Source organism: Phyllostomus hastatus, unplaced genomic scaffold (assembly GCF_019186645.2).
Source record: "Phyllostomus hastatus isolate PE091 unplaced genomic scaffold, TTU_PhHast_1.1 phas_contig_283, whole genome shotgun sequence".
NCBI lineage: Eukaryota > Metazoa > Chordata > Mammalia > Chiroptera > Phyllostomidae > Phyllostomus > Phyllostomus hastatus.
In genome coordinates this window covers 18286275-18310105 of record NW_025333833.1, presented here as the reverse complement: position 1 = coordinate 18310105, position 23831 = coordinate 18286275, and the positions used below count along the sequence as shown (strand labels likewise).

The 23831-nt window shown below is 52.8% G+C and overlaps 1 protein-coding gene across 2 annotated transcripts in view; it reads right to left on the bottom strand.

Moving 5' to 3' along the window:
• The window catches only part of LAMB3 (laminin subunit beta 3), a 57154-nt gene that overhangs the window by 11209 nt on the left and 22114 nt on the right, over window positions 1-23831 (bottom strand). Inside the window, exons 2-15 of one of the 2 annotated variants that reach the window (XM_045838740.1) lie at window positions 23372-23819; window positions 21971-22035; window positions 21029-21183; window positions 10539-10653; window positions 9930-10003; window positions 8745-8936; window positions 7384-7447; window positions 6792-6985; window positions 4924-5044; window positions 4029-4217; window positions 2464-2619; window positions 1906-2102; window positions 1458-1572; window positions 287-665 (exon numbers count right to left, since the gene is read on the bottom strand). In XM_045838740.1, the coding sequence (XP_045694696.1) occupies window positions 287-665; window positions 1458-1572; window positions 1906-2102; window positions 2464-2619; window positions 4029-4217; window positions 4924-5044; window positions 6792-6985; window positions 7384-7447; window positions 8745-8936; window positions 9930-10003; window positions 10539-10653; window positions 21029-21183; window positions 21971-21998 (1979 nt within the window). In that variant the 5' untranslated portion in view covers window positions 21999-22035; window positions 23372-23819. Of the gene's footprint in view, window positions 1-286; window positions 666-1457; window positions 1573-1905; window positions 2103-2463; window positions 2620-4028; window positions 4218-4923; window positions 5045-6791; window positions 6986-7383; window positions 7448-8744; window positions 8937-9929; window positions 10004-10538; window positions 10654-21028; window positions 21184-21970; window positions 22056-23371; window positions 23820-23831 lie in introns of those variants that run through there. The other variant, XM_045838741.1, reaches the window with a different exon arrangement.

Here is a 23831-nt window from a genome sequence, read left to right as displayed (position 1 = left end):
GACTAATCTGGAGCGGACTCTCAGAGGCAGCACCAGCACTTGAAAGAACGCCGGGCTTGGGCTCTGTCACACCATCTCTCTGTGCCTGTTTCCTCTCCTGGACATGGAAGTGATAACGCCCACCATGCCAGCCACACAGGGCTGCGGGGACGGTTACAAAAGAGGGCGCACACGAAAACACTGTGGAAACTGCGAAGGGCCCTGCCAACGTAAAGAAAGGCCGTGCTGCCCCTGCTGGGAGCCCATGTGCTGTGATTCTGAGTGCTTGGCAGGCGAAGAGGATTACCTGAGAGAGAAGACGGCACTGGCCAGCTGGGCCACCTCCTGTTCCGTGGCTGGGGCGCCACCAAGAATGGCCTGGATCTGTGCAATCTTGCTCTTGGCATCCAGGATCCGAGAGGCCAGGCCAGGGTCCTCCAGGCCCGGACGGAGCCTCAGGGCGGCAGTGGCATTGAGGAGGCTGTTGAGGCGTAAGACCTGCTCCTGGAGGTCGGCATCGTAGTTCTGGAAGCAAGGGTGGCAGGCCACGCACACAGGGTAGCGGTTGCAGTAGCCTCGCTGGCACTGGTCACAGCGAGGCCCGGTCAAGCCGGGGCGGCAGAGGCAGCGGCCTGAGGCCTTGTCACAGCCCGGGCCCTCGGTTCCCCGGAAGTCGCAGTCACAGGCTAGGGGATGGAGAAAGGAGGCCGGGGTCAGGGAGATCAAGGTGCCTGGCAGGGAGGGTCTGAAGAGGAGGTCTGACCTCAGGGTCTTCCTGAATTGGAACAAGACTGTCGAAATCACAGTGACACCGACAACAAAAGCAAGCACTTCCTTGGCACCCGCTGCGTGCCAGGCACTGTTCCACGTCTCACATGCACCAGGCACACAGCAATTCACTTGACCTTCACAACCTCTCCAGACAGAGTCAACCACCCTGCTGGCCTCGTGTTTTGTAGATGAGGCAACCGAGGCACAGAGAGGTTGGCTGCAGCATGTGCCTTCCCCAGAGGAGGAAACCGAGGCCTGCAGAGGGGGCGTGGCCCGCCCCACCACACTCAGTGGGGCCGAGGTAGAGCAGGCTCCGTCTGGACACTCTCGCGGCCACTTGCCAAACTGAGCTCCCGGAGACATGATGCCTTCCCCCTCAGGACTCACTTTTCCCTCCACGAAGAGGGAAGGGACCTTCTCCCCTTCTTGCCGGGCCCTGGAGGTGGCTCTAGGAAATGCTTTCTCAGGGAACTGAGAGCAAAGCAACCCTCCGGCACGGGGACATGGGATGACCTCATGTCACTGGCCCAGGGCTGGGAAGCTGCTGGCTGGAGCAGCGGGGGGCATGTGCTGTCCAGGGCCACCAGGGCCCACAGTACATGCAGCACTGGTGTCCCCCCCATACCACAGGCCATACCCCACCCTGCCAGCCCACCCAAGTGCCCCTCCCACCACAGCCTCCACACCCCCCATCAGCAGGCGCGTACCTCGGCATCCCCCGGCCGCCGCGTCGCCGTAGGTCTGGTCAGGACACTGGCGGATGGAGGCGGCGCTGCACGTCAGGCCCCCAGACCCTTCCCGGCAGGGGCACTGGCCTGTGAACTGTGGGGAGGGCACCGTGAGGGGGCCTCCCGGAGCCCCGGCCTCGGAGCACCTCCCTAGTGTGGGGGCCCCCAGACAAGGGCCCCCACTCAGAGACAAGCCCTTAAGTCAGAGCCAGAGATGGCCCCGCAGAAGAGGTGGCGAAGGGCATTGCCAGCGCTCTAAAGCCACGGCGGGAGGGACACTGGGTGGCCTCTCAAAGGGGCTGGGGACAGGAGCAGACCAGCCTGACTTTGGAAAGGCCCAGAAGGACAGTGTGGAGGGGGGATGGACGTGCTGGTGTGCAGCCCCCTCTCCTGTTCAGGCACCCACGGGGCCACCCCCACCACGTACCTGGTTGCACTGGGGGCTCAGGGAGTTGTGTGGGTCGCAGGCACACGGCTCGCAGCCCCGGCCACTGGCCAGCTTCCAGTGGTAGGGAGCGCACTGGTCACATTTGGGGCCCACCACGTTGGGCAGACACAGGCAGCGGCCGCTCTCCTCATCGCAGGGCATGTCCCGCCGGGACCCCAGGACACTGCAGTCACAGCCTGCGGGAGGGGGGCAGCTGAGCTCAGGGGACAGCTCACCAAAAACTCGCCCCCAGAGATCATGCACCAAGAGGGTATCAACCTGGGAGAAGAAGCAGGCAGAGCCGATCCCTCCAGATAATCTGGCTGACTCATAAGGCCGCTGAGATTCCCACCAGTTCCAGCACCTGCCGGCTTGGCTGCCTGCCCTGCCTCCCACTGGCTGACTCAGTCCCACTTTCCAAACTGGGCCTGTGCTGCCACCTGCTGGAAGTCAATGGCACAGCACCTGGCACACAGCCCAGTGATCTGGGGCAACTCATGGTTCTGGTGGCCCCCTGCAGCCTGCTCCTTGCCTTGCCAGGCTGGGCGCCCTACTCACGGTGGCAGCCCTGCGGGTTGGCGTAGGTGAGTCCTGTAAATCCCGGCTTGCACAGGTCACAGCGCTCCCCCTGCACATGCTCCTTGCACACACACTGCCCCGTCACTGGGTCGCAGGGAACCCCCGGCACAGCCCCATCCGGGTCACACTCGCAGGCTGAGTGACAAAAGCGGCCACCACAGTAGGAATAAAGAAGAATGCACAGAGTTAAGAGCACATTGTAGGAGTCAGACTTCCTGGATAATGGCTTGCAGTCTTACAACCTCAGTCAAGTTATTTAACCCTTCTATGCCTCAGTTTCCTCATCAGTAAAATGGGGATAGCTATACAACCCTCACAGGCTCCTCATGAGGGATAAATGAGTAAGTGTGCCCTGGCCAGTGTGGCTCAGTTGTTGGAGTGCTGTCCAGTAACCAAAAGCTCGTGAGTTCAATCCCCCGTGCAGGTGCATACCATCCTTGGTATGGGTGCGTGTGGGAGGCAACCCATCAATGTTTCTCTCTGACATCTATGCTTCTCTCTCTCCCTCCCTCCTTTCCTTCCTCTCTCTCCAAAAGCAATGAAAAAAAATGTCATCAGGTAAGGACAAAAAGAGTAAACGTAGCAGGGAACAGGGCTTGGCACATGGTAAGTGCCATACAAGCTCCATCATATTATTTCCTGTCTATGTGTGATTATGGGCACTCTTGCACGTTGCCCTAAGCAATCTTCATGGTAACCTTAAAAGATGAAAGTAATTGTCTGTCTCGTGCAGGTGAGGAGACTGAGGCTCAGAGACGGTGAAGGACCTACTCAGGCCACACAGCCAGAAAGTGCTGGACACAGAAGTCAAACTCAAGTTTTTCTTGCTCTTTCCATAAACAAGTAATATCAACAGGAAGTGATCCAGCTTTCTCCCCCCACCCCATCTGGACCTCTTTCCCTTACGTGCCTTTCAAAACATGGACTCTGCACCTAGGACGCCTTTCCTGAGGAACCCCGCCTGAACCCAACGGCTTCCGTCAAGTCGCTCTTCCCTGTGTGAGCCCCTGGGCCTTGTGGACATGTCAGGTCACGCCTGAGTGTTCCATCGCTTTACATGCATGTCTATTCAATCAGCATCCTGTGGGCATCAGTTATTTGCTTGCTCTTGTGCTAGGGCCTGAGGATACGAGATTCAATCTCTGCCATGGAGGAATTCTCAGCATTTGGGGAAAATAGAAAACTGCGCAGCAAACCACACTCCCACTTGCAAAGGCAATAACACGTAAAGACAGAGGTCTTTGCCCTTCTTTCTCCTGTGTGTGGGGTTTGTGGTACCAAACAGTGTGTGGGTCTCCTGGCAACAGGCACTGCATCTTACATTTACTTTTCTCTTTCCTTTGCCCAAAGTAGGGATCACACGACGATCACTTCACTGATTGATTAATGGTCCAGGCGATTTGCTTAGAAGTGCACAGCTAAGTTAAAACAACGGCCCACAAGTCCTCCTGAGGGCTTGTGTGTCCCCGGGGACATGTGCTCTGTTGTGTCCAGAGCAGATGGGGAGGAACAGACAGATGGCACCCTGGGGAGCCCCTACTCACGGATACAGGTCTCCTCAATGGGAGCACCGGGGCGCCGGTTCCGGAAATAGTGCAGCTGACACCGCTCACAGTTCCTGCCCTCCGTGTGGTCCCGGCAGTTGTCACACACCCCTCCGTGGGCCCCCTGGCTGTTGGCAAACACAGCTGGGTCGAAGTGACATGTCTCTGAGTGGCCGTTGCAGTCACATCCTGGAAAAGGAGTTCCCGGGGCTGCCGTCAGACCGGCGCCTTTGCCGTCCACGAGGCGCAGACCCCCTCACACCCCCCACTGCCTCATTGGCATCTCACAACTCTGCGATATGCTCGGGCCTGGGAAATGGGGAGACTGAGGCCCAGGGAGACTTGTGTAATTTATTTGATGTTGTATGGCAAGTAAAAAAGCAGAATAGAGTGAGAATTCCGGCCTCCTGACTTCAAGTGTGGGAGCTAACCCAAGAATAATGGCCATGTTGGGCCAAAAAGAGAGTTCTGTGAATGGTCCACCCCACCTCTTCCCCATTGCCACCATGACCTCTCTCTGGGCTGGGGACCCCCATTTCCCTCATTTGGGCAGAGAAAGGCCCTGACTCAAGGGAACCAGTGCGAGTAGGAAACCAGACACGTCCTGCACAGGATAAGGCAAGGGAAGGGGCCAGAAGAGGAAGGACCTGCGAGAAGAAACCGTGTGGCATCCAAGCATGAACAAAGCCTCGGTCTCTGCAGACCCGGCTGCAGAGAAGGATGGGGAGGCAGAGGGAGGATGCAACCCAAATACTGTCTTCATCCCCACGGAACAAGAAGAGCTTAAACTGCAGGGGTACAACTAAGATTCAGTTTAAATAATAAAGAATGCATCCTCGATGTCCCAGGAGAGGTCACTGAGGCCCAGAGGGGCCAGCACCCCACTCAGTCATACTTTGGCACTCGTGTGGGTCCTGGTCCTCCGCGGGTCTCCAGGGCCGGTTGTTGTAGAAGGGTGCACAGCGTTCACAGTTGGGGCCGGCGGTGTTGTGCTGGCAGACGCAGACGTCGTGGACCTAGGACAGGGGCCATCGGACATCGGCCATCGGCCATCAGTAGTGATTATCAAAGGAATGGCCCAGGGTGGACCTGCCCTCTCCCCTTTGGCCCTCTCCCCTACCACTCAGGGTCCAGCTCAGATCCCAGCTCCTCCAGCCTTCGCTCAACCCCGGTGACACCGCTCATGTGCCTGTGCGTGTGTGCGTTTCTGCACTGCTCCTCTAGCTAGATTTTCACAAGGTCACTCCCTGTGCTTGGACACTCCCATGATGCCCAGTGCAAGCAGCACCCGGAAGGGACTCAGACACCCTGGCTGGTCAACTTGATTCTAAATTCTTCGGGGCCCTCTAGATTTATATTCCAACAGTCTACAACTGAGGTTGTTTGGCTAATGGACTGCATGATGAATTGTTACTAGACTCACTAGGGTATAAAAATAGAATAACTGTTGCATGCTAATTGTCTTCCAAATTAAGGCCAACACCCTCAGCCTGGCATTCAAGGACCTGTAAGTTCGTCCCATCTCATGTCCCGCTCCCTCCTGACAGCACAACCAGGCTGGGCTTTGGAGAAGCAACCTCCACAAGCCCTACCTTCCTCTCCTTTTGCCTTTACTGACATCCTTCTTTCTGTCTGGAACACCCCTCTCCCTATTCACCACCCAAACCCTGCTAGCCACAACGGCACCCCCCTCACAGGCCTCTCCGCTTCCTCTGCTTCCATGGATTTCAACCCTGAATGTGCCTCAGAATCATATGGGGAGCTTTTTAAAGGAATACCAACAACAGGCCCAATCCAATCAAAATCTCAGGGGCAAGGGCCAGGCATCAGTACTTTATAAAGTGGCGACTCCTTCGTGCAGCCTGATTTAAAAGCCGCGGGGGCTGGGTGTGCCCTCTCCCTGTGCTCCAGCCCACTGCACTTTGTATCCCTCACATTCACAGGCCTCTCTGCTCTGGTCCTTTATCTATGGGCCCCAGCCCACGGAGGGGCTGGTCTCCTCCTGGCCTCCTCTGCAGCCCAGGGCAAGAGCTGGCCCGAAAGTGAAAAGAATAAAGCTGACTGATGTTCATTTCACCTGTATTTCCTTCTCGGGCTATGTTACATGAATATTCGACACCCATGTATGGACAGGGCAAACAGCATGCTACCGTGTGTTAATAGAGCTGAAGCCCCAGAACAATGAAACGACAGCTTCCTCTGCTTCTGGGCCCAGGGTTCTCCTCTGCTAGCGCTTCTCAAATGTGGTTTCATAGCGAAAGCCCCTGGGCTGCTGGATAGGCTGGAGCCTCTCACCCCGCCTACCACCACCCTTGATGGTCCAGCTCGGCTGGTCCAGGGCACACTTAGCATGTGTTAGACTCTGTTCTCTCACCCTGCCCTATCTCTCACCACTAGATGGGACTATGCAGTCCCCAAACCAGGAGCAAACCAGGAGCTCTCAACCCTGGCAGTACATTAGAATCACCTCAAAGCTTTAAAACAATAAAGGTCTGGGTAATATTTTTCACTCCCCAGGAAATTATCATGTGTAGCCAAGGTTGAGAAGACTGTCTTACGCTCCCCCAACACCCACTCACGTCTTACGTGCAACTGAAAAATACCATAATCAGATCTAAGGAAGTGCTACAAATGTCTGATCTTTGAAATGATAATCAGACTTAAATTTAGTGCCCACCCTGCTTTAGGGGAGCCTCACAGATGTCCTTAGTTGTGCTGGTCTCACCCCTTCCACTGCACGCCCTTCCCACCCTAGACTGTCACCTTCACAGTGGTGGAGGGGCCTGCAGAGGCTCCGGGCTCGGGGGCGCAGCGGTTAGCGTGGCCGTGGCAGAAGCAGCTCCCTTGCAGACGTAGCTGGGACACTGCATAGTAGGCACTGGGGGGAAGGTGGCCCCTCTGGGGTACAGGGGCCAGCCTGGTGAAGTTGATTCTCAAGTTTGTGATCTCCCCCAGCTCTGAGAGGGGCAAACACAGGAAGGGAGGGAGTGGGAACAGACAATAAAGAAAGTACATTAGAGGCTAACAGAGTTTCCAAGGGCAGGGTGGGAAAGGGAAGGAATTCTGGCTTTACCATCCCTTCTTCCCTGCCTTCTCAAGATCATCCCCTGGGCCGTCCTCCCCATCCTCAACCCTCTAAGGCCAAAAAGACACACACACACAAATACTCCAACTCGGGCCTTTTGCGTCTCTGGGGCTACCATGGTACCCTCATTAGGTAAACAGGCAAGTAAGTATTCAATCCATCCATGTGGTCAGAAATACGAAAGACCAGGAAACTTTCATGAACTGGGTTCCAACCCTGTTCTGTTTCCCACCCACAATCCCAAAAGGCTAGGGGGACAGCCACACTGACCTTGAATTTTTTGACTTTGAGTTGCTGGAATCCTAGAGGCTAAATCCATAAGGTTAAGCTGGATCTATAGAGAGAAAGAAGAGGGAGGCACTGAGGGGGAGGTGACCCTCACGTGTTCCCAAGCCCAGAAGCCTCCTTTCCATTCAGTACCCTGCCTTGCTACACCAAGGTCCTTCTGACCTGGAATCTGAGACCACCATGGGTGTGAGGCTACCAACAGCCCTCAGAGAGCGAGATGACCCCTGGGCCCTGAACGAGTGTGTGAGTGTGTGCGTACCATCTCTCCTCTCCGTTAAACATGCAGCCGTCCCAAGAACAGCTGATTTCCTTGGGTCAGAAATTACAGGAAGATATATAATATACAAAAAAGGGCTTAGGGAATACTACTTTTCCAAAACCCAGGATGAATAACAGGACCCAGAGCCCAGAGATGCGTGGATGTGGTGACTGCCAACCTTCAGACCCCAATTTCAACTACGCTTTTTCTTTTCAATAACAATCATCTATTGGATGTGACTTTATCTCACATCCCAAAGAACAGTTTTCACATCAGCCTTCCACACATCAGGAAAAAATCCTGTGTTCTGGTCTGGGCTCTGGAGAATGTGGCCCTCGTGGATCTGGATGTGATTATGACCAAGGAGCAGCTGAACAGCTGAGGAGAGAGCTGTGCCATCTACTGGCAAGGCGGCCCTCGAAGCACTGGGCCCATGAGAGTAGCTCCCAGGGCTTGCCTGAGTCCGGGCCGGAGAAAGAACAAACGGCCTCTTGCCAACAGTGGGGAGAGCAGTTATGAAAGAAATGAAAGAATTTGACTCTGGGTAGGAGGATTCAGGGAGAAGCATTCTGAGCTGTTTCTAGAGGTGGGTTCTCATTTCTAGTTCAGGGTTCAAGTTTAAGTGATCTGGAGCTGTGGCTTATACCTGACTGTCCTCAAGGGCAAGGATGAGGCTAGATGAATGGATTAAATGGAAAGGTTCGTTCTCCTGTTAAACCCTACCTAAGCAAAGTCAGAGATTAAATTAAATGTGTGTCATTTGCTCACTTGACTCTAAGTAGCCATCTCAAAGTCAGCTGGACCCTCTCCACCAGGGGGGCAGGCCAAAGAGCTGTGTGGGAGGCAACCATGGCAGAGGGCAGGGCTGGGTCATGCAGGATACTCAACGTGTCTCTGAAATACCCTTCCTGGGCAGCCGAGAGGACAAGCCGCAAATGTCTGGAGGGTGCAGAGCTCAGGGAAGACATCAAAGAGCGCTGCCTGAGGCTGTTCTCATCTCTTCTCAAGTGTCCCGGTGAAGGTGTGAGTGAGGCAAAGTCAGATACCTCTCCATGGCTACACTTTCAGGGTCTCTTCCACTTACCTTGCCCCCATCCTGGTGCGCGTTCGTCCTCGGGGGCAGAGACCGGCACCGAGCGTCCTGCCAACTCTGAGGCTGGCCCTGGTGGACTCGGGGAAAGGCAGACGAGCAGTCAGCAGCCAGATACTGGTACACGTGCCAGGTCTTACCAAAGTCTGAGGAGCGCTCGATCAGCATCCCGGCGGGCATGCGGCCCTGCAGAGATGCAGACAAGGCGAGGCCTGAGTGGCCAAAGTGTCTTCCCTGCGTATACTCAGGCAACTTGAGCATCATGATGTAGCTTTATGCATCTTCAAATCCTGACATCTGACAGCAAACCCCACATATAATCAGTGTTCTATACGTCCGTAGCAAGAATGGACGAATCCACAAATGAGGAGTGATAATAAAACAATGAAATAATGGTATCTATCCAGATGAATGTCACCCTTCAAAGCTGTCACCTTAGAAGTTGGTGCTAACCTAAGAAATTTGGTTCTATTGCTTTTTATTCCCAGCTCATTTTAACTCCTGAAAATGGTATCACCCTTCCTGACCATCTAATCTTAATAACCAAACGTCATCCTTAAATATTTGACTATTTCTGTAGAAATTAACTCCCTGAAACAAAGAAAAAAATGACTGGTCACAAGCGAATAAAAGTGCTCCCTCCAAGAGGAGCATCTGTTGGGAGGCCACTCTTAAAGGCAGATCCAAAAGTGCTCTGGGGAATAAGAGCACTGAATGAGCAGGAGCCCACCAGAAGGGCTGCTCCAAAAACACATCTTCGTGTGGACCAATGGGCCAATTCTCAGCTGTTTGTTAAACTCAGCGTCATCCGCAAACCTATTAAAGCAGAGAATACTGAGAATACACAATGTACAAGTGACAGGCCCAGGAGAACTGGTACTTGGCTGAGCTGAATCAGGTAGACGTGTTGAGGGCGAGGAGGCAAAGAGGAAGTGGGTACATAACCACCGCACGGCAAAGACAGGGAGCCTGGAGGTGCCACTGTTCTCCCAGAGCGGGGCCTCTACTGTCACCATTACAGAGTCTCAGGGTAAGTGTCACCCAGCCTGGAGGAGGGGGCCCACCCAGCGTGTGGTGCCAGCTCCCCAGCCCAGGCAGACAAGAACTCGGCTTCCCATGAGTCAGCCCACACCACCCAGAGTCCCCGCTCCTAGCCCTTGCCGTCCTCAGGAAGCGCACCTTAAAGTCCACTGTGATGTCTCGAAGCTGGAATCTCCTGTCCAAATCCAGCTGCAGAGAGACAGGGTTCACGTCTAGAAGGACGAAAAGTAGGAACCTCAGACCAGAGAATTGCCACCTTCCCAGCCTGAAGAAGGCCTGGACCTCACCAGCTCTAGGAAGTCAGACATCCTCGAACTTGACCCCCAAGCTCCCTCTGGGGAGACATGGCACCAGCATGTTTCTACCTATGTTATCTACTCAAGACCCTATCAGTGGGGGCCAGACTTCCTACCCATCGTGATGTGATGCTCCTGATGCCTTAAAGGGTTTCAACTTGTCTATTCAACGCAGACCTGCTCCCACAACTCAATTCTCCCAACACGCCCATTGTGGGTGGGTGGAGTGGAATACCTGTACCATCTGAAAGGCCTCAAATCTGGAGACCAAGGTTCTGCTTGTCACCCACCACACTCCAGAGCCACAAGAAGCGCCTGGGAAACCCAAAGAGTGCCCAGGCACCCTCTAGCCACCCCCACCACTTCCCTCCACAAGCTTGTGGAGGCTTCCCTCTAGCTTGTGGAGGCTTCCCTCCACAAGCTAGACCCCCTAGAGGTGGCAGGCCTTTACCGTTCTGTGACTGCCACCAGCGCGTGGGGCCCGAAGACGAAACCACATTCTCCACTCGGTGACTGTTGTAATTGTGACGCAACCTGGAGTCGCACTTGCAGCACTTCATCTGCCACTGCGGGGGTAGGGAGACAGCAGAGTCAGGGGTGGGGTCCAGACGGAGTTCTCCCCTTGTATCCAGAGAGCCCCAGACATTCCCTCCATGCAAACCCTCCCCACAGGGATCTGCTGATTTCACCAATACGCTTGGAGGGATTCACCTCTTAAAGCATGGATATTGGTCATCTTTTAATTTAATTCCTCTGTGTCCACCCTAGGATGTAGCTAAGTGAATAGTAAATAGATGTCAGGATTGGGAAAGAGGTCCGAGGTAGCAGGAAAAAAATCTCTGGTACATGACGTTGCCTCCAAGAGAAACTTGAAAACCGTGCCAAGGGGGAAAAAGGAAAGGAAAAGCATCTTCATTTAGCACCTACTATGTACGTGCTAAATGCAGGCCACAGAGTTTTATGTCTCATCTCACTTAGGCCTGGCAGCCTGGGGAAAACTGCGCTTCTGAAGAGGGGACAGCCAAACGGAAGGGAATTTGGGGGCTCCAGTCCTAGCTTTGTCAACTCACACTCTGGGCTCAGTTTTCTCCTCTGTAAACTGAGTGGAGGTTGGAAGAGTCATTTAATCATTCACCAGAAACCGACGTGTCAGCTTGTACCATGCGTGAGACCTGCTCTGGCCTCGGGGGTTAGAGTAGTGAACAAAAAGGCTCTCAAGTCAGGAAGCCAACATTCTGGTAACATTGACATCATCTCTAAGGCCTTCCAACCCTGCTGTCTGGGACTTGAGGATCCTGTTTGGCGTTCTCTACCCACAGGAGAGAATCCTGGGGTCCCCAGTCTAATAGGACTCTGTAGTCAGGCAGTCCCAAGGCCAGGAAAGCATGCAGCCCTGGGGCTGAGGACGACGGCTCCTTGCTCATGTGCTGGAGCGAGACAAGAGACAGAACTGAACACCATGGGCTCCACAGGTGGGTAGAGATTGCCGAGAAAAAGCACATGGCCAGAAAACATGGCCCTGGTTCTTTTAGTTGCATGTATGTATGTACATGTACATGCATGTACGCACACCCCACAGAGGCAGCATAACCATGTCCAAGCGTGCCCCCAGCAACACACATAAAATTGTTTTCTCTGAGTAACCATGGTCCCAAACCTTGTGCCCAGTGTAAAGAGCACTGGGCAGAGGGCTCCAAATCTACCCTTAAGCAGAGGCAAGGCTTGGGTGAGAACCGCCCTGACCTGCTGGTCCTTCTGGGTAGAAATAACTGTTCGTCCTCACACCCCATGCCTGTGCTTTCCCCTAAGCCTCCGTCTCTGAGGGCTTGTGCCTCCTGACCCTCTGCCCTGCCCAGGGAAGGTGATAAGCTAACAAGGCGATTATCTGCGGAACTGATTAACTCAATCCCCCAAAGGGGGGTAACTCCATCCCTTTGGGGGATTGAGTTAATTAATATGCCAAGCCTGTGGCTTAGTTTTAAAAAGTCCTTGCCCAGCACCATCTTTCCTCTCCACAGCTGATAGCGCTTGGAACAGCGATGCAGCTCTCCCGGCTCTCTGAGCCTCTGCTTCCACCCCCTTCCGGCTCTGACCTCCAACCTGCAAAGTCAGAGACCTGTCACCACCCTGGTGCTTGGAGCTGTCCTTTTCAAGTCCCCAGGTGCTTTTTTAAACAGGAAGTCTTGGATGTTTGATACTCCAATGATGGCTGGCACGCGTGCCCTGCATACGGCAGCACCCACTGCCCCTGCCCATCTTTGTCCCTGTCCACTCCTTGCCCTGCCACATTTTTCTTCATAGTGCATGTCTCCACTTGATATACTATGTGCTCGTCATCTATCTGTTTGCTTACAGTAATTGTTTATTGTCTTCCTCCCCCCGGTAGAATGGATGCATACTCCATGAAGACAGAACTTCCTGTCCTTTACCACTGTATTCCCAGTGCTTGGAAAAGTAACTGGCACATAGTAGGCCCTCAATAAATATTTGTTGAGTGAATAGTAAATGCTCAACAGTGTCAACACTTTCATTAGCGTTACATTACTAGACACTCCTTCCTGCACTCAGGAAGGGGGGCAGTGAGGAGGTAAGAAAACAGAAATAGTGAGAGATGGAACCCGGCACCACGTGCCAGGTACTGCACTAGGAGTCCCAGAGCAGTAACTTATTTAAGCCCCACAACAACCCCTTGTGGTGAGGAGCATGATGCCTATCTTACATATGAGAAGGCTGAGGCTCACAGTGGCTCTGTGACTTTCCTATTGATTGATGGGGGGTTTCAGCACCAGAAGCAGAGAAGGACCCTTCCCTCCTCTCTCTCTCTCTCTCTCTCTGTCTCTCTCTGTCTTCCCCCCCACCCCCACTCCCTTCCTGTCACCCTCTCATTTCCACTAGAAACCAGCTGGGTACACAGCCACCATGGGAAGTATGGTCAAAAGGAACAATTTCTGTCTCACCCAAAGGCCTGCTATGACCCTGAAGGTGACCGTGGGGGAGGCTAAGGCAGAGAAAACACCTTGGAGAGAAAGCCGGCATCTCAGGTGGACCCTGCTCAGTTAACACAGAGACTGCAGATCTGTCAGCAGTGAAATAAATATACTTGAAATAATCCTTTCTGGGCAAGAGAAGCCTCTTGCTGGAATCTGACTCTCCTCCAGGACCCTATTTTGGTCTCTGGCAGAGAGAATGCCCTTCTCCCCACTCTACCCAGCCTCTCAGGGGCAAACTTCGCTACTCCCCATCCTCTGTCTGCACTCAGCACATGTCCCACGGAGAAACAGGAGCCAGCCGTCTTCCGGCGGCCTGTCACCAGAGCTGTCTCCCCAGCCCTGCTGGGAGCTGATCCCAGGCTACGCCCTGGCCATGAGAATGCCACAAATGAGGCTCCTTCCTTCCTTAGGCCAAGGAACACAGGAGCTAGAACAGCAAAGCCTGGGACGGGGAATGTGCCCTTGATATTTTCAATTGATAGAATATTATGTAACTAATAAAAAATGCTGCCTAGAGAGATATAGGGAAAATGCTTATAGTATAATGTTTTATGAAAAGAAGCTGGGAATAAACTTGTAAATACATCATGATCTGAAAAATATATTTTTCAAGAAATAGAAAAATGTGAGGAAGGAAATATACCAATATTATAAAATTGCTGATATTCACCCAGTTTAACCTATAAAAAATTGCACCTGCATGCAATTAACCTATTACCTCTGGGAAATGGGATTACAGGTAACTTTTCCTCCAACTTTGTAAATTTTTTGCAGTTTAAGACTTTCATACTTTGGATAGATATTAAGTTTTATACTCAGGAAAACAGACATTACTGTAAAGTAAAACAAAGTAAAAACATCCCAGCTGTTCAGTGTGGGCTTGTCCCCTGCCTCCTCCCCCGTCCTCACAGCCTGGGGTGCTCACGCCCTCTCCACCTTCCTTCCACGTGTGCAGCACCGGTGAGGGATCAGATGGCCCCCACACTTGAAACTACGTGCTGCTTGCCACCGTGACACAGCTAAAGGAGGGCTGGATCTCAATCCTCAGAGGCAGGCTCAGCCAGCAAGCTTAGGGCAGGTATTTTAAGTAGTTCTACTTGTCTACTAGCTAGCAGGACAGTGGCCTGAAATAGAACAGCTCATGGCAAAAGCCCACATAAAGACAAGCTGCTGGTTTCTTCTTTCTCTTTGGCCCTCAGTTTCCATCTCTATTTTATTCTTGTATGCTATGTATTCTATGTAGGATGTATATGAGTGTGTGTGTGTGTGAGATTCTCAAGGCGAGGCTGTTCCCCTGGTATGTGCTTCATGCCTCTGCCTCGCCCAGTGATGGAAGCTCTCAGCTGCAGCTGTTCCCTCTCTGGGGTCATTTGGCCAGCACTGCCCTGGCTGCGCTACCTCAGAGACACAGCATTATTATCAATCCAGCCTGACAGGCCTCCAGCCAGTTTGGCTCCTGTTTGCTCTCCATCTGAAAAGGCTCAGCCTCCTCCCTTATCCTGGAGCCTTCCAGAATCTCAACTCAGTCTGGCCAGAATACCCCCACCCCCACCCTGAGTACTCAGGGAGGGCAAAGGAAAGAGCAAGAGCCAGCACGAGCCTTAATCACAGTGGAGAGGGGTAGATAAAGGAAGGCAATGCAAATCAAAGCTCTGTCTCTGCAGGAAACAGAATGAATTCTGGGGGAAAACAGAAAAATAGGCACTGATTAGACATGGCCCAGGTCCCTCCCAGGAGCAAGCCAGAGGCCACCTGTATCAATGTAAGGAGCTATAGAGCTACAGTCAAGGTCATGGCTGGCAGTCAGGGCCCAAAGAAAGAAAGTCAAGGACAAAAAAAAATTAGCTCTCTGAAAGAAAAGACATTTCTTCCACTTCAGCTTCCTTATTGGCAAAATGCAGGGGTGGGATGAGATAATAAAGTTCCTTCTTGCTCTAACATGCTCTTAGAATTCTCCATCCAGCTTATCAGCTCAGAAGTTAGACACTCCAAACAAGAATGCAAAGGAAGCCAGAGAAACATAAGCCTTTGGCCAGGGTCCATAATGGAGAAAAACTCTCCCCAGCAAAGTGGACAGGGGCAGAAAGGGCCCTTAAGGCCTTTGGTCATCAAGACCTCGTTAGTTCTCCCTGGGACCCACAAGCTTCACCATATCCATATCAATGGATATGGCCAGCAAAGGTCAAAAATTAGGCTATGCTGGGGTGTTGGGTGGGAGGACTGTCTCAGTGCTATGAGGTACATTTTGACCAAAGCCTTAATTCTACACCACCCTATCTCCACCCAAACTAAATTCAGAAAGGTCACTTTCTGAGGCTGATTGTAGAGACGATGTATACCACACATCCAGAAATTACACTGCACCACGCTCTCTCCTGAGCACCATCAGGTGTTACCCCATTTCATCCTTCCAAAACCTCTGGGGTGGGTACCTTAGATGAAATGGTGGGTAGCCTCATTTCACAGATTGGGAAGGCAAGTCTTAGAGAAGTTGAGAAATGTGCCCATGTCCACAGAGCTAGGAAGGGAGGAAGCCTGGATTTCTGTCCTAGGCTACCTGCCTCCAAACCTTCTTGTCCTGTTCTGATTCAAGGGGCAGAGTGGCCAGTTGGCAACCATGGAGAATTTCGGGGGCCAAAATTGGTTGTCAAGATGCTCTTTCTCTTCTGTCCTGGGAAGGCTAGCCTCTGCCTCAGCCCAGACCTCTACAGAACAAGGGTCCCCTAGAACTGAGTGCAGAGAGGTGGTTTGTGTGCCTGGACTTCTGCAGGTTCTACCAGTGACAATGGTCCCTACAGTCCTTGATAACAGAAAAACAAGGTAGGTCTACAAGAAATTGCCCAGAAACTTCTAGGGGCCTGAACCGAAGGAGCAATGGGGTACAAAGACATGTCAGCAGGTCTGTGAGGCCACCCAGACTTGTATCCAGGCCTTCCCACCACACCTTCCCCCACACCTCTCCTTTTAGCTCCACACACCTCACTCCGCAACCCACCACGGCTAGGACCCAGGAATCTCACAGGCCACCAACCCAAGTTTTGTTTCCCTCTGGTAACAACTCTCTTCCTCAATGTCCTTCTCCATTTTCTTCTATCCTCTCAAAACTCACTCGTCCTGGGTCTTACTCTCTTGTGACCCTTTGCAAAAGCCACAGCTGATTCTCTCATGAGCAAACCCTTGCTGAGACCTAATAGGTTGATAAAATGCCTTTCCCAAGGGCGTTTGCATTTTAAATGAGGAAATGAACAATGCTTCACCCCAAAGAGTGAATCCCCAGTGGTAAGAGCTTTGAGAGTTTCAGACCCACAGAGACCTCCTGGGAAGCAGAATAGCAGATATTTTGCTCAGAGACAGTCTGAGAGCCCTCTGAGAGCATGGAGGATGAGGATCTCAAGACCTCCATGGACATGCCCTCTGCCTACACATTAGCCATGCCAAAGGTCAAGAAAACAGAGTCATTAAAGGAAGACAGTCCTTGTTGGGGTGTGTGCACGTGGGTGTGGGTGCACTCACATGCATGTGCAAGTGTCTCGGTATGTGTGTTAGGGAGAAGGGGAAGTCAACTGGCTACTGCCCCTCAGCTTATTTCCAAGAGATAAAAAATGACAGCTGTTTAGTTTACACAGCTAATTAACCTGAGGAATGCACTGTGTAAGACTGTTATTAAAGCAGCTGGGTAATTAACTTTTTCCCCACCAAGGCAGGGTGTTGGGGGATAAATAAAGCACTGGGGGAGCAGACACAACACTGGAGGAGACACTGTCAGGAGCAGAAACAGGGCTGGAAAGCTTCCAGGTAAAGCCCGCTGGTTCCTGGGGAGCGTGCACCAGCTCAGAGATGACCAAAGGTCATGCATGGCTAAGCCCCCACCAGTGCTCACCTGAGAAAGACCATGGCAGATCCTCAAGGCCACACACAGCCCAGCCATCTCCAAGAAGCTGGCAGAGATATTAGAGCTGAACAAAGGTAAAGGTTGACTAACCCAACTCTTTCATTTCATAAAAGAGGAAATGGTGGTCTAGAGAGAAGCCAACACCTTTGTAAGGTCACATTTCTAGTCTAAGTGTCAGCGCCAGGACCAGAACTAGAGTGGGTGACTAGTTGGGTGACTTTCCTAGCCATGACTGTCTCCACATTCTCTACCAGCACACTGCCAATCAGGCTGGCGGCAGTCACCTTGGAGGCAGAGAGTGGGATGGCCCAAAGGTGGGTTTCAGTAGTATGTGAATGTGTGTCCTGATCAGGGGAAAGATGCCCGGGACTGTCATTCACAGATGGGGTGGTCCCTGCATGTTGACACAGGTCCCGGAGGTGGGTGGGGAAGGACATGAAACATTTAGCATCTTCCAAACACCATGCCAGTGGTCATGTGGCTCATTCTTTTAGACCGGAGGTCCCCAACCTTTTTTGGCAGCAGGGACCGGTTTCATGGAAGACATTTTTCCACAGAAGGTGAGGGGCAGGCAGGAGGTGGAGCTCAGGCAGTGATACCAGTGGAGCTTCGATAGCTCACCTGCCACTTACCTCCTGCTGTGCGGCCCAGTTCCTGACAGGGCAAGGACCAGTACCGGTCCACAGCCTGGGGAGCGGGGATTCCTGTTTTAGATGGCCCACAATTTATTGTGGTGAGTGCTATCATTACGCCCAGTTTTCAAACGAGGCACTGAGGCTCAGAGAAAGCGTAGAAGAGAACAATGGTAGGGACACATCACAGACATGTTCCCTCATGCTTGAGCTTCAGAGGACAATGGTGCAGTGAGGCTACCCAGAGGTTATCTAGAAGCTGGAAGAAAAAGAACATGGGGACAGGAGGGGACTGCAGTGCCAGGCTATTTAGGTAATAAACTGCCTGGGCACAAGCCCAGACAGCTGATGGGTAGACAGGGTAGGAAGGCCTCGAATGGGGTGGGGAGGAGTGCCACAAGGCAAAGCTGGCCAAGTTCTATGTCCATTGAAAGGGTTGCAATGTGGACCCCAAACCCACCAAAGCTAATCCTCAAGGCCAATAGGGCTTAACTGCTAAGATAAAATTAGGCAGAGTAGGTGACATGTCAACCGGCTAAGATGGCCCAGAAAGAAAGGAGACACAGTCTGAGATTGGAAGCTGGGACAGACAATTTTGGAACTGGAAAGGGCCCCAATGGCTCCTACAACCCCATTCCACTGGGTTTCCCTGGGGCTGGGGATGGGGAGTGAGAATTACAAAATGTCCAAGGTCATAATCTCCATGGTACTTGCACCTGTGCCACATCAGTAGGCCAGCAGCAGGTGCTGGGTGATCTTGAACTGAGCTCAGGGCTCAAAATGTCACCCCTGTACAGAAATAGAACAGAGGCACTGACCAGAGGCTTTGACCTAAGGAAGGTGTACATATGGGGGTGGGGGTTGACAGAAAGGGTGAGTGGAAAGAGGGAGGGGGAGACACAAGCAATGCAGCTCTGTATCACGCCACTCTCATTTTCAGGTGGGGCTGGCCAGTACACCCTCCCGTCTCTAACTCAGAAAACTCAACACCTCTGTGTTTCCATCAGAAGTCTGGGGTCCCAGCACCTACCCTCCCAATAGCTCCCAGGGATAACAAGAGCCACTCATGGTGTACTGTGAAAATTAACTGAGATAATTTATATAAAACTCTTAGGATGCATAATGTGTGCTTAAGAAATTACAGCTGCTATCATATTTAATAATAAAATAAACTTAACACAGTTAAATCTGGATTCCTAATCTTCATCACCCAGCCATAGCTGCACCCAGTGAGGGCTCAGGGCCCTTCCATCGGAGGGAGCATCTGCACCTTTAGTGTGCATGCTCACTGCTGGCGACCCATGGCCTCTAGACGAGACAGGTAAGGGAGAGGGAAAGAGAAATCAGACAAGACGGGAGGTGGATAGGGGGAGAGAAGCTGGTCCTTGGAAGTCAGCTCACTCCCAAGGAAAGTTAGAGCAAGGAGTGACCCTAGAGACCATTCCATCTTACACTCACTCAGAGAAGAGGAAATTCTCTGAGACTTAGAGAGGGGCAATATCTGATCACACCACAAATGAGTGGCAGACCTGGGGTTACACCCAGCACTCAAGATGCCCTATCCTCTACTCTTTCCAAGAACGTCTATAGATGTACTCCCCCTTATGGAGAAAGCAAAAAAGAGCCAATGCTTCTCAACTTGCATAGCAACACAATAGCTGAGCTTTGTTTAGACTTCTCTTTTGCAAGCACTCTGTTTTGCTCTCGAGGGGCGACTCGCAAGCAGGGAAGGCAGTAGGCTCCCTGGAGCATCCAAGAAAGGCAGAGGGCAGACTAGGGTGAAGTCCAAAACCCCAGGCCCAGAGGAAGAAGCTGTCTAGACAGGCGCTGGGGCCGAGGGGACGGCCCAGCACAAGGGTTTCTGACCTTTCCTCGATTCCGCTCCCAGAAGACACGTCAGCCTAAGAAAGGGGGTCAGAGGTCTCCCTGAAATGTTTAAACATGGCTCACAGGCACAGGATTTTGAGAGTGTGTGCGAAGGGACAGCTAAAACCATTCTATTGCCCAGAAAGCTCCGTACTGCCAGGTCCTCTGATGCTTGTGGAGCAATCTGGGCCCCCGGGGAGGACTCGCCTGATGCTGTGGCCATTTCACCCAACACTGTCAAACAAGTGTTCTCATATCCAAGTGGGTAAGATGCAGAAACCACAGCCAGCTCTGCTCGGCACCTCCAAAGCCATAATGTGATACCATCTGTGACTAAAAGCTGCCAAAAGAACACGGGGGACTAGAAGGGCAGTGAGGCCCAGAGGCAGCATCAGATGCATCACCACGGTCCTGAGGACAAGGACAGTCTGGAAAGAGGAAACGACAGATAACCCAAGTCTCCTTCGTGGCAATCAATCTCCCTCACTCCCTTGCTCGCCCGGTCAATTTTCTTTTTCCTCAAAGGCTGCAGAGACTTAGAGGAAACCACACCCTCATCCATTCCTTCATCCAAATCCGTATTTTGAGGGCAGAAAAATGGTCCAGTGAGCTGAGCAGCTGAGAAACAAAAAAAAACACTGAATGATTTCAACCTTGGTGAACATGAGGAGCAAGGAAAGACCCCAGTCTTGTTGAACGGAAAAGAAAGAAAAAGAAAACCAAAGTTCCTACAGAGAAGCTCCAGAGGCAATGTAGAAAAAGAAAAAACTAGAAGAAAAATCACAACCGCTCTTTGAACACATCAGTTGTCAATGTTAACTGCCATAGCTCCAAGTGATGGAGTTCCTGGATTCACTCAGCCCGTTTTCTTGCTTATCAACTGAGTCCCTGAACCCCCTTGCTAACCTCAAGTCTCTTCCTCATTTATTTCACTGATCTGTGTCCTTCCACAACAGTGCGAGTGTTTCCCACTCTGCCTGGGGTGGCAAAACACGTGGACAAAGGAGACTGAGAGGTAAGAAAGTTGGGTCCTCATGCATGATAATTGCAGAGCATAAAAGGCAAACTCCAGCCTATAATCATATATTCACTCTCCTGCCAGCTCTGTCCACACCCAAACCCCAGTGCTGGCCAAAGATGGCGACAGAGTAACCGTGGCGGCACTCAGCTCGCCCCCAGCAAGACACAACCCGTGCACACGTCCCAGCGCCTGTGCTCCACCAGTCGTGACCTTGTGCACCAAAGATGGCACATCAGACTCTACATACAGAGGATTAATATTTATCTGACTGCCTGTCCCCGAGACTTAAATGGCTGTCCTGCCCATGTCCAAAGGCTGAGAAAGGACTCCAGTTTTATGGAAGAGAAAAGAGAGAAAAGCTATTCAGCTACTACTGAGTACATTTCTCCTGCCCATGCTTATACTTTCCCTACACTCCCCTCCCACAGTGCATGGGGCTGGGCCTCCTCCAGGCACACTCTAAGTATCCAGTGAATGCTGGCAGGCTCACCCACCCCGCCCACCTCAGCCAGCCCTGGAGGCCTCGGGGCTAGGGCCTACCTCGCCATACTGGGTGCAGTAGGTCTCAGGCCTGGTCAGTCCACAGGTGGATGAAGCTCGGAGAAACTGGGTCCGCCCAATGAGCAGGTCCCCAGCAGGGGGATAGCAGGCCCCACGGGAGCAGGCTTGCTGGGCACACAGGAGGCTGGGAAAGACTGAAATCACAGGGGGCTGGGGTTCAGCTGGAAGAGAAGAGGGTCTGGAGGGCCGCTCCAGCCTCCCTCAGGGAAGCAGACATCGACAAGACTAGACCCTCTCCTTCTCTCCTGCTCACTCTCGCTGGTGATAGTAATTATGGTAATCCTGAGGCTATTGGGTTAAAAAACTGGCTCATATTCTATAACCCCCAATTTAAAAAAAAAAACAGGAAAAACACTGGCAACCAACATCCATCCATGAATGATCCTGAAATGTGGCTCCCATGTGTGGCTTCTAGAAACAAACTTCGGACACAGGCTAGGCCACCAGACACAGCCCACAACTCTCCTCCCCTACAGCCCAGAGGAGGGCTAGCTGCCAGCCACTGCAGGACACTGGGAGACGCCTGCATTCTCTCTGCTCATTTATCTGTAACATTGACCCACGTTCTGTGAGCGCACCGCTACAATTCACTGGAAAATCAAGAACTCAAGCCATGATGGGTCTGGGACCACCTTAAGAGTAAAAGGGTAGGAAAGACCAGGGCACTCGGGGAACCAGAAACCACCTTGGGTGGGAACTGGAAGACACCTGGGAGCCCCCCGAGAGAGGTAGAAAACCATCCTCCCTGAAAGCATAAAGGATCAGGGAAACCTCATGGGTATCCCCAGGAGACAAGTGTTCCAGACCCTGGGACTGAAGGGTGACGGGTAATGCTCACACTTTGGTTAACTGTCCTCCCACCCGCAGCTCTCACCTCCCTCCTATGTGACAGGTCCTGGAAGGATGGGAAGGGATACTCACCCAACCACAGAAGAAGGAGTCGTCTCATCTTCAGCCAATGGGGTGATCCCCAGAGAGGACCTCGCCTGAGGCAGAGCAAAGCAGCCTGGGTAAAACAGCACAAACCACTAAGGGATACTAGCCCCTTTTCTGCTTCTGGAATCATGTTTTTTTCGGAAGTCTTCACCTAGGGTCTTGACCTAGGACAACTCTCAGCAACAGGTACATTTGGAGCCAAAAGCTTGGAAAATAACAGAGCCCTGGACTACTGTCCCAGCTGGCCTGTGACTCACAGGGTGCCCTGGGGTAATACCATCCACTCCCAGACTTCAGCTCCCTCATCTACAGTGGACAGGAGGAGGACGGGCTGACCCTGCCCCAAACAGTCATAAGAACTACTTGGGGAGCAGGGCCCTTTGCAGCACAGGAGCTGCAGAGAGGTCTGAGGCCTTGTCGCTGCCCAAGGAGGAGGCCTGGCCTTTCCCAGCACTGGGCTCAGCCCACAGATCCAAAGGCGAGTGGGTGAAAGTGGCTGAAGGTCTGGAGGCCAGCCCTCTCCTGCCGTTGGTATGGTCTCCAATACCACCGACGGCCACCTCGAGGGTGAGGCTGTGGCGGCTACAACTCTGGGCTCAGCAGGTAGTTAGAATGTGATAGGGAGGCCTGGCAGTCTTTAAGGAATGAGTGAGGACTGTATCTGACCTGGAAGCAACCCAGAATGTCTCTAACGATGGGCTGGGCTATGCAGGAGGAGCAAGGCTAGGAGGCCACGAGCAGGGATTCGAAAGGAGATCACAGATGGATGCACGAAGGTCCGAGAGGTAGGCGGGCCGGCCCTGCGAATGCAATGCCCACCTCTGCCTCGGACTGGAAGCTCACTCTGCTTCAGTGACAAGCCACAAGCCCTTTGGCTAGGGTAGGGGGTGGGAATTGGCAAGGCAGGGCCAGAGAGGGAACTGGGACTCTCCTGCTGTCTTTAGATTATACACACTAATGCTTTGAAATCACTCCTTCCGATCAGTTCCCAGGAGTGTCAGGGGCCCAGAGAGGAGGCAGGTGGCCCAAGAGAGAGGCCCACCCACTCATTTACCTGCTGCACTATCTCTGCCCTCTCACCCCCAGAGCGAGGCATTCTGAGCAGCCTTGGAAGAGCTCTGGCCCCGCACCCCAGCCTTCCCTCTTCTCTTTGTGCTCAGCCCGGGATCTGAACTTGCTTTCTTCCAAGTCGCTGAGACACTTATCAGATGCGAAAAGGCAATTCAAACGGAGGCAGACATTTAATATAGCGTTTGCAGGTGGCTCCTTCAGGTGAGCTCTCAGGAAGAGGAAGAATGAGGCCCTGCAACCAGGCCCCAGACACCCAGAGCACAGCGCCCTCTCCCCGCCCTGCCCCCACCAAGCGGGTGAAGGCAGATAACGTACCTGGCTCCCTGCTGCCACTGTTCTCTCTCCAGATCGCCTGAGAGCACCCTTGAATGAGGGGGTCTCCGCTCCTGGCTCCCAGTTTTTAAACAACGGCCTCACCTCTGGAGACTCCCTGGCTGGGCGCAGCCCACTGCAGGGCGGGTCTCAGGAATCTGGCGGCTGGCACGCCCATCCGCCGTCACTGCACCCCCACAGCCCCAGGACAGGACTGGGCGAGTGGGCTGGTCCCCGAGGCCTCGCAGCAAGCCTGGCAGTGCCCACCTGCCTTTGTGTGCTGTGTGGGGTGGAGGAGAACGCTGCAAACCGAAAGCACCAGGCAAATATTCATGGTTGTTCCAGATCAGGGTTCGGAGGGCAGGTAGGGCACTGGCATTTGTGACGGGCACTGTACTTGGTGTTTTCTCAAGGCTCAGAGGGACCAGCTTCCTCTTGTGTCCTGGACCACCTGGACAGAAAA